The 10749-nt window shown below is 41.5% G+C and overlaps 1 protein-coding gene across 2 annotated transcripts; it reads left to right on the forward strand.

The window, feature by feature from the left end:
- Nucleotides 1-461: 461 nt before the first annotated feature.
- Nucleotides 462-4038, forward strand: SLC35G2 (solute carrier family 35 member G2). 2 transcript variants are annotated; one of them, XM_060241976.1, is made up of 2 exons: nucleotides 462-777; nucleotides 2237-4038. In XM_060241976.1, exon 2 carries the CDS (start codon nucleotides 2255-2257, stop codon nucleotides 3491-3493), a length of 1239 nt encoding a protein of 412 aa, XP_060097959.1. In that variant the 5' UTR covers nucleotides 462-777; nucleotides 2237-2254; the 3' UTR covers nucleotides 3494-4038. The 2 variants fall into 2 exon arrangements, with proteins under 2 accessions (XP_060097959.1, XP_060097961.1); XM_060241978.1 differs by having other exon boundaries at nucleotides 2243-4038.
- Nucleotides 4039-10749: the final 6711 nt, after the last annotated feature.

The following is a 10749-nucleotide window of genomic DNA, read 5'->3' on the forward strand; positions in this document are numbered from 1 at the left end:
GTCATCCCATGGATATTTACTGATTACTTGATAAACAATGAGAGTCAGTCCCTTTATTGTAAAGGTGCTTTCTTCTATATAATGGGTTTATTTCTGTCCGCTTCTATGAAATATACTATGTATACTGACATTTAAAATGTCAAGCTCAGAACATTGTTAAATCTAATTTCCATGGTTTGTGATTATGAGATTTCAGTTTCTTCTACTCTATATATAGAGGGTGCTGATTAAAAATCTGGCTTTGTGACTGAGAATAAGCACTGTTCAAGCCACATATGCCATACTAATAATTATCTTTTTGTTTGTTTTATTTTTATTTAATATGTAATGTCATTTAAAACATATGCTTCATCATCAGAGTCACTAGTAAGAAACAGATTTATTCCATTCCATAATTAGTAGTGAAGGTACTGTCAAATGCCCTTGAGTTCTACTGAGCATGCTCACTCTCTTCAATTCTTTAGCTGTCGCCTCTCTCTCCCTCCCTCTCCTCTTCAGTGCCTCTATGTGCTGACAGAAGAGAGGGTAACAGAAACAGAATCTACATTATTTCTCCTGTAAACATTCTGAATTGATGACGTTTGGTTCTCTGTTCCTGACTGCCCAGTACATTTGGATTCACAGGTAGCTATCGTCAATTTCTTCCTATTTTCTTCAAAGCTAAAAGATAGAAATGGACAAACTGCTAGATGTTGGAGCACAGACTTCCTTCCTTTAACATCTCTTAGCCTTGGGATATTTGTGTGGCATCATTTACTCAGAACCTTCTAAACAAAGGTAAATAGACATATTTCCTCCCTTTTGCTTTGGCTGTTTATTGCTTTCTCTTGCAGGGTAAAAGAACATTTCAGTTGTCATTGAATGTCTATTTAAGCTGCACCATTCATGTCCATTAATGTGCATTCTGCAGATGTGCAATAATGGGTTATATGGGGTGGGGAATTGCGAGCCCTCCACCCCTAATTAGACAAAATCATAGTGACCCCACCTCAGGAATTGTAACATCATATATTTTTGAAGGAGCACTCCTATCTCTATTTTGCCAAGTATCCTTGGTCTTTCAGCTCTTCATTTGGCATATATTAGTTCTGATACTGACAGAGTTGTGGTCAGCATTCTTACATGCTTACTTCAATCCCACTGGCTTGACTTCTCTCTATATCTTAATTTTTAAGGCAATGTATCTTATACAGTTTTAAGACAATGTATCTTATACAATTAAAAGGCAGTGAAAGGGGTAGGGAATGAGTTGGAAAACAAGTTAATCGTTATTTGCATCATAAGAAAACTGTGTTCAAACTAAGATTTTTTTTTTAATTTCCAGCATTGGTACAATATTCCCAAATAATAACATAATTTGTTCTTGTTACTCTTGTAAGTTGTGGCCAGCCTTATGTATGCACTGCTATGCCAGCAAATAGGATTGACTTCTGAACCAGTACAATTTCACACCTATGGCACTAAACTGGAAAGACCAGACTGGTTTAGAACATCATAATAGCCCAGCAGCACAGGTCAGCACTGCAACACCTGTAAAAACAACCACACATAAATCTGTTGTATGGCACAGAAGTAGGAGAGGGGGTTTGGAGTAACTCAGTTATATGGCTTCCTAAAGACTTAGCCTTTACACAGCCAGCTATAAAAACAGAATGACATAGTGACATGCACCTAGTATAGTAAGAAGGAAATTTGACTGAATGAAATCAGTGTCAATGGAAGAGAAGCTTGTGGGATAACTACATATTGACAGAATATAATTGTAATTACACAATTACATTGATGCCCATTGCAGCTTTGTTGAGAGTCTTTCAATTACCTATATACTTTGCAACATGCAAACATGTAAGTTATTTCAATTCTAGTTAAAATTGTAATCTGTTAATATTTTATTGAAGGCAAATGTTCAGAATAAGCCATTTGCTTGAGTATAATTTAAAATACAGGGGGAATTGTGGGGGGTGTTGCAGGAGAGGTAAATGTCAAGCCTAATTTTAAATACGTCTAACAAGAAATATGCATTGATGACTATGATGCAGTGTAGTGGTTTGCTGCCATAACAGATTTACTATATTTGGCATTAATATTTGAGCTATGGGTTCTTTTTGCTTGCCCAGGGCAATGAGACAACGTACAGAACTGATTTCAGGATTGCACTATAAGTGGTCTAAATATTGCAACCCAACCACTTTTTTATTGCTAAATTACTTATATATACATATTTCTTTACTACCAGTCCTAGTGATCTGAGGAAATGGATACTTCACCTTCCAAACAATATCCAGTGAAAAAACGAGTGAAAATACATCCTAATACAGTGACAGTGAAATACACTTCCCATTATCCACAACCTGGAGAAGAAGATTATGAAGGAACTAGTGAAGACAATGATAGTTTTGTAGAAGATAATCCAAAGAGGAGGCTGCTGAGTGATGGGCGATCGAAAGGAAGGTCCTTCTTTGGAACAATAGACATTCCTTCTCAGGCCACACAAAAGCCAGAAGCCACCAAGAGTGAGCCAGGCCAAGGTTTCATAGAAGGAAGCATTTTTCAGTCCAGAAAGACTTGGGCAGTGCTTTTTGGATCTGCTTTGGCCCATGGTTGTGTAGCTCTGATAACTAGACTGGCTTCTGACCGTTCCAAAGTGCCATCTCTAGAACTGATCTTCATTCGGTCTGTCTTACAAGTGTTTTCTGTATTAGTTGTGTGCTATTACCAAGAGGACCCTTTTGGACCAAAAGGCCACAGATTGCGACTGTTCTTCTATGGAGTGTGCAATGTTATTTCTATTACCTGTGCTTACACGTCCTTCTCAATAGTGCCCCCAAGCAATGGGACTACTATGTGGAGAGCTACCACCACAGTCTTCAGTGCCATTCTGGCCTTTTTACTAGTAGATGAGCGAATGGCTTGTGTCGATGTAATTACTGTGCTGAGTAGTGTTTTTGGTGTTTGTCTGGTCATGATCCCCAACATTGTCGATGAAGAAAGTTCTCTTCTGAATATCTGGAAGGAGGCTTTTGGTTACACGATGACAGTGATGGCAGGCTTAACAACAGCTCTCTCCATGATAGTATACAGGTCAATCAAGGATAATGTCAGCATGTGGACAGCGCTGTTTACATTCGGTTGGACTGGAACACTGTGGGGAGCTTCTACCATGTTTTTTCTACAGGAGCCAATTATTCCACTGAATGGAGAAAGCTGGAGCTATCTCATGGGCATTTGTCTATGTTCCACAGTGGCTTTTCTGGGTGTCTATTATGCCTTGAGTAAATTTCATCCAGCCTTGGTCAGCACAGTACAGCATCTTGAGATCGTGATAGCCATGGTCCTTCAACTTCTTGTGTTACGCATCTTCCCCAGTATCTATGATATGATTGGAGGAGCTATTATAATAATCAGTGTATTTTTTCTTGCATGTTATAAACTGTCTTGGAAGAAATTAAAAAGGCAAGATTATCAAGAGATACTGAATTCCTCCATTAAGTGAATAGCACGTTGTTTTCTGATCACAGCAGTGTACAATTATTATGCATTTATGTATGTATTTTTGTATAGTGTTATTGACAGCATACTACCTTTTTGTGTTTAGAAACAAGAGGCACATCTGCCAAAGTATAGCTAATGGAGACTCTCCAGAAATGTCTGTCATATACATGGAAAATGTTATTTTTAAATGTGCAAGCTTTGAAAATTAGATTTTATTCTTTGATAGTATATGGAAATGACAATGTTTAATATAGATGGCTGTGTTCCAGGAGAAATCTTAAGTAGATTCTAATTGGAATAGTTTGAGGTTTAATATATCCTAGACCGGACAACTGCCTCTGTGTAAAGTAGCCTTTTGCAGGGTTCAAGACAAGGGCCATGGAAGGAAATAACAGTCAAACTGAGGCCATTATAGTACAATCCTAAACAGAGTTATACCTTTCTAGTTGTGACTCTGCTTAGGATTGTGCTGTTCATTTTTCACAACAAAGATCTAGGCCTAATACAGAAGTTTTTGTAAAGTGCCATGTTTGGCATTTTAAATGCATCAGGTTTTATGGCTCCTGGAGATGTCAATTGGTTTGCTTGCCTTGCTGTTCTGAACTCTGAAGTCTGATAACCTAACAACCTCAAACCAAAGGCCCAGTTTTAAGACTTGATGTGGGGATAAAACTAGACAGTACAAGAAGATATATTTCAGAAAGTAATTCATCAGCAAGTATGGCCACTAAAGGGGGGGTATTATTGATCATGATAATCATATATACTACTTATTTGTAGTATGTAGTATTTTATATATTAGAATTTTAATATGTATGTGTTTATAATAAGTATAATTCATCTCTGATTCGGGTGTATGGTTTTTTATTTGTTCTTTGGATCAAACTGTGAAATTAGATGTTATACACCTGGCATCAGACCAGGTGCACAAAGCAGACTGAAGCACAGAAGGCATTGTAGATGCTTCCACAGAATTTTTAAAATTTTAAATCTTTACTCTTGCTGCAACTCTTATTAATGCCTGTGAACTATGTTAACAATCCACCTGTCCAAGCAGCCAGTTATTTGATGAGAGTCCATGTCTACTTGGATTACTTCTCTCAGCTGTTTTTCTAAATGGCTCGCGGCCAGGGCTAGTGTTGTAAACTACAATTTGGCATTCATAAGCCAACATTACAAGCCAGGAGATAACATTTTAAAAAATGAGCAGTCTTACTTTACCTAAGGAAGTGTTTAATTACTGAGACAGTGCTGAATTGAACTGAGGGGAATTTGATAAATGCTACCTTACACTGCAACCAGTGCTCCCTCTAAGCTGAGTTAATGTGAACCAGCTCACAGTTTTTTAGCCTCCAACTCACACATTTTTGTCTTAGCTGAGGAAGGATGACCCCAGAGCACACTAATTTATGCAGTAGCTCACAACTTTCATGCCAGTAGCTCACAAAGTAGAATTTTTGCTCACAGGACTCTGCAGCTTAGAGGGAATATTGGCTCAGGCTGCAACTGCAATAGTTTTATTTCTTTAATATTTATATTCCCCTTTGTTCTCCAATGAAGACCCAAAGCAGCTTACAGTATTATTCTTCATTTTATCTGCACAAAATTCCTGTTGGGTGGGTTTGGCTGACAGAGAGTGATTTGGCCCAGAACCACACAGGCAAGCTTCCATGACAGAGTGAGGATCTGAACCTGAGTCTCTCAGATCCCATTCCAACACTCTAACCACTACAACCCCACTGGCACTAGCCAGGCTTTTTTTCTTGGAAAAAAAGGTGCCAGAACTCTCAAGAGGAAAGTGAAGGAGAAACATATGGGTGCCCCTTGTGAACTTTTAAACATTTTTTTTATAATGTTATTCCCACAAAGAGGTGCCAGAACTCCTTCCTGCCATGTGCCCCCAGAAAAAAAAGCCCTGGCACCAGCACAATAGTAGGTCTAGTATATACCAGTGCCTTGCACTACCAAGTTTTCAATGTGCTTCACAATCATAGCCAGCTTCACCTACCATACTGTAACGTGTGGGGTGTGTGTTTTTTCAAGCTTCTGGAAAAAGAACCAGCCATGCTCAGCAGACAGATAGGAGTGGAAATTCATGCATTTTCCAAATCAAAACATAACCCTTCTCAGGTAGTGATAACAACTGTGCTGTTACGTATCTTGTAAAAATTGATTTTTTTCAGATCTTCAGCAAACACAAAGCAAAATTGTTAGTCACTATGTATTATTATAAAATCAGTCAGTGAAGAATATTATATTTTTGTATTTCACAAAGACACAGTTCTTTAGGTGCTCCCACAGCTGATTTTGTTTTTAACTGAAAACTTACCTGCATGTACCCGGAAAGTTTAAAATATGATACATATATACTATATATGTGTACTATATGTGTACTATAGTCTATAGATATAATTGTACAGATTGTATTCATTTATTTAGTTACTTCATTTATAGTCCACTTTTCTCCCCAGTGGGGATCCAAAGCAGCTTACATTGTTTTCCTCTCTTCCATTTTATCCCAACTACCCTGGGAGGTATGTTAGATTGCAAGTAAGTCAGTAGCCCAGTCACCCAGTAAGTGGGGATTTGAACCTAGGTCTCTTTTTCTCACCCAGTGGGGATCCAAAGTTGCTTACAGTGCCAGTTTGGTGTAGTGGTTAAGTGTACAGACTCTTATCTGGGAGAACCGGGTTTGATTCCCCACTCCTCCACTTGCACCTGCTGGAATGGCCTTGGGTCAGCCATAGCTCTGGCAGAGGTTGGCCTTGAAAGGGCAGCTGCTGTGAGACCCTCTCAGCCCCGCCCACCTCACAGGGTGTCTGTTGTGGGGGAGGAAGATAAATGAGATTGTGAGCCGCTCTGAGATTCGGAGTGCAGAGCGGGATATAAATCCAATATCTTCTTCTTCTCTCCTCCATTTAATCCTCATGATAACCCTGTGGGTTACATTAGGCAGCAAGTAAGCTACAGTACTACAGTCCAAGCTCTGTTAATGACCTGAGTTTGATCCCAGTGGAAGCTGGGTTCAGGTAGCTGGCTCAAGGTTGACTCAGCCTTCCATCCTTCCGAGATTAGTAAAATGAGAACCCAGCTTGCTGGGGGTAAAGTGTAGATGACTGGGGAAAGCAATGGCAAACTATCCCGTAAAAAATCTGCTATGAAAACATAATGAAATGTCAACCCAGAGTCGGAAATGACTAGTGCTTGCACAGGGGACTGCCTTTACCCTTTTTTTTTGTCACTAGCCTGAAGTCACCCAGTAAGCTTCCATGGCAGAGCAGAGATTTGAACCTGGGTCTCCCAGATGCTAGTTCGACACTCAAACCATTACACTAAACAATCTTGATTTGTAAGCATACGACCAAATATTTTAACATATATATTTTACATTGTCTATGCAGGCCCTGGGAGCAAGGAAAGAATATTTGTGTACCAGACATTTTAGACTGTATTATCAGATTATCTTAAAACAAAAAAGTGCATATTGGTTGCTAGCAGAGACATTTCTATCTGCTTTTCAGTACTTCATACTTTATTGTTAGGCAAGCCACACTTTTCCAGACCCCATCTGCAATAAGGGAATAAATATTCACCTACCTTACAGGGCACAAATGGAAGGCAGCACAATATACCATGATCTCATTTATTTATTTTATGATTTATATTTATTTATAAATATAAATTCATCAGATATTGGTAGCTAGCCAGGGGTGGTACTTGGATGGGAATCTGACTAGAAAGACTGCAAAGGAAGGCAACAGCAAACCACTTCTGCTTCTCACTTCCCTTGAAAGCCCGTTGCTGAGGTAACCATAAGTCAGTTGTGACTTGATGGCACTTATGTATGTACCTTACAAGGCTGCTTTGAAACAAAATAATATATATGCTTTGAAAACTTAAAAGTGCTATATAAATGCTAAATGTTTTTACTATGGAAACCACATAGATGATTTTAGAAGAACAAGAGACTGGATTTTTATTTTGCCCTTCACTACCTGAAGGAGTCTCAGAGCAGTTTACAATCTCCTTTCCCTTCCACTCCCCACAACAGACATCCTGTGAGGTAGGTGGAGTTGAAAGCTCTGAGAGAAACCAGATAAGAGTCCGCAGGCACTTTACCACACATCAAACTGGCTCTTGTGTGATGAACAAAGAAGGAGAACTAAATTTTATGTGATGAACAAAGGAGGGTATAATATAGTGGGTTCTATGCAAGGATGAGGCGAGGTGGTAGTACAACATCAGCTCTTTATTCAGCATAATCAAGGCTAAGCATAAGACTGCCAAACTGGGCCAACGGGGCCAACTATATACACACTCATGTTCCCATGCAAGCGTTTGATTGGTCCAGTCAAACCAGTAGGGGGGCTGTGATTGGAGCAGGGCAGCAGGGTTTAGGATCCTGCTGCCCATTGTTCTCAAGTCCCCAATGAGCCACGCAGGAACACCCAACTAATTTCTCCCTTGAGTCAACATACATTACATCCCTCCCCTCCTAGTTCACAAGCCCTGACATACATAGTCCTTTAGGTAAGCAGGCTTGCAGTGCTCCCTTGTTGATTGCCTGGGTGCCAGAGAAGAAGGCGGTGCGGCAGCTGCTTCAGGCGCGGTGGATGGAGAGACCGAGAATGCAGGAGCTTCTGTCAGCGGTTCCGGGCTCCTGGATGCTTCCAGCTCTGGCAGAAGGTCGGGGGGTCAGGATCAATGCAGCTGCCGGGTCGGGGGCTGTCAGAGCTGAAACCACCGGTGGGTCCTGCGGCCAGCTGTCTTCCTTGACTTCATCCCCAGGCACCTCCTGTGACATCAATTGGTCTATGTGTAGACCAACTGAACCCTCCCTTGGTTGTGATCTCATACATCTGATGACCCCAGCATCCTGGAGACTGGCCAGAAGCCATGCTGGGCCACCCCCAAAGTTCTTGGCGCACACTAAGTCCCCCGTGTCATAACCACTTGTCTGGCATCTCTTGCAGGTCTGGGGCCCGATCGGGGTGCATGCGGTCTAAGAGCATCGACAGCTGCTGGCCCATTAGGAGCTCGGCCGGGCAGCAGCCGGTGGCAGTGCAGGGAATGGTGTGCTGGGTTAGCAGGAACTCCCAGTCCCCCTGGATGATGCGGCGGAGTGACTCTTTTGTGGAGGGTGAAAAGGGAATAATTTACCTTTTAACATGTAACATGCATATAGTTTGGCATTAGGAGAAAATATTTTTCTCCTAGTGGCAAACTATATGTATGTTACATGTTAAAAGGTAAATTAGTTGGATGGGAAAACTTCTGAGATAGAAATCCCTTCCTTTTGGCCCATGAACAGACATTCTCACATTTTGACATATTACTGTTTTATTGCTTCCACATGCTCATGCTACTCAGATCAAATGTTTGCTCAATTTGTTAATTTTACTATCCTGTCATTGGATCTTAAATTTGTACCATTTTGCATTCTGAGCCACTGCCTACTAGCTATGTGTGGCTCTGCTCACTGTACCGGATTCTTCGTCTGATGAAGTGTGCTTAGAGAGCACACAAAAGCTTACGTTCTGAATAAAACTAAGTTGGTCTTAAAGGTGCACCTTGACTCCTATTTTGTTCTACTACTTCAGACCAACACGACTGCCCACTTGGATCTATTCTGAAGAAAGGTGATAAATGTGCTGAAAGCACCTTTCCCCACTATATCTCATGTTTTGCACCGGGATGTGTAAGATTTGACACATATAAACGTAAACATAACAGTATTTTTCAAGCTTCCATTCCCTAAGAAGCTGTCGAGCCGATTCATTCTTCCTCTTTACAGTTCCTCGCCACAGTGATATACACTTCCTGTCCCGCTGCTAGACGATTCTAGAGGGAGCAGAGTGGCCACTGGCTGAACAGCGAGGCCCGGAAAATCTTGCTCAGGGAGGTTAATTCCAAGAGTAGCCGCGTCTGTTCGTTGTCTTATCGCAGCAGAAAAGAGACAGGAGCCGCGTGACACTTTAACGTGTCTTCATGGGCTCCAGTCCGCGAAAATTTATACAGGGAAACAGTTTTGTTTGTTAGTCCCTAAAGTGCCCCCCCCCCGGCAAATAAGCAGAATAAGGAAAGGAGCAGAGCTGTCGCCTATTAGCCGTCATGCTGCCATGGGAACCAGAGACGCCACAGCGGTGCTGCGTGGGAGCCATTGCTGGTTTCTGGAACACGGAGCTTGTGACCCTCCGCGGGGCAAGATAGTTTTCTCTGGGGCAGAGAAGGGTCGCCTCCAGTATTTTGTCCACAGCCCCCTGAGGCCGAGTACCTCCCCCTTGTTACTGGGTAAGCAGTGGCAGCGCACTGAGTAGCCAGCAGGTCTCCAAACATTTTAGCTTTTGCATTGCGCTCAAAGGGCTTTCTTAATCAGTTTTTGGCACAATAAAAATAGGTTGTCACCCATTTTCCCTTTTGCTTCAGCTACTTGCATCTCATCACATGACATCAGTTTTAATGTCTTCCTTCTCTCCAGGTACAGCTATATCCATCCAGCTACCTCTTCCTTTTGCTTCATTCTGGTGTAGCCAGGGAAAAGAGCTGCCATAATTTTGAGATCCAACTTCTGTCTGATGAAACTTAGCGAAGTCCCACACCTAAATCCAAGGGACATCTGCAAAGGATAGGAACCTCAGATGGCAGAAAACAGGGATCCCACTCCCAGGGTTCAAGAGAATGCAGTGCTGCTTATATCCTCACCCACACTTACACCTGTGCCATCCTCACTTTGCCCTTTTTCTGGAAGCAAAGAAGCATGCATGTGGAACTCCCCTTTCTCTGGTGCAGAGGCAAACTGTACTCACTTGTTCTTATTTTCTTTTGCTTTGGCATATTTGAAGAGGAAGAAGAGTTGGTTTTATACCTCGCCCTTCACCACCCAAAGGAGTCTCGGAGCAGCTTACAATCAACCTCCCGTCCTCTCCCCACAACAGACACTCTGTGAGGTAGGTGGGACTGAGGTCACCCAGCTGGCTTCATGTGGAGGAGTGGAGAATCAAACCTGGTTTCCCGGATTAGAGTCTGCCACTCTTAACCACTACACCAACCTGGCTCTCTATACTGGGACTCTTACTGAATGAATGAAGTCTTGGTTGATGAATTGTCTCAGTTTTAATCAATGTGATTGATTAAATCTGCATATATTTGCTTATGAATAAATGACTAATTCACATTAGAAGAGTAGTTGGTTTTTAGATGTTGTATGCATGTATGCATACAGTGCAGCAACAGAAGAGGTGTTCCTTACTGTATGAC

This window comes from Heteronotia binoei, chromosome 6 (genome assembly GCF_032191835.1).
Source record: "Heteronotia binoei isolate CCM8104 ecotype False Entrance Well chromosome 6, APGP_CSIRO_Hbin_v1, whole genome shotgun sequence".
NCBI classification, from domain to species: Eukaryota; Metazoa; Chordata; class Lepidosauria; order Squamata; family Gekkonidae; genus Heteronotia; species Heteronotia binoei.

Excerpts from the sequence above, each read along its gene's own strand:
- SLC35G2 (XM_060241976.1), top strand. The coding sequence starts at position 2,255 with ATGGATACTTCACCTTCCAAACAATATCCAGTGAAAAAACGAGTGAAA.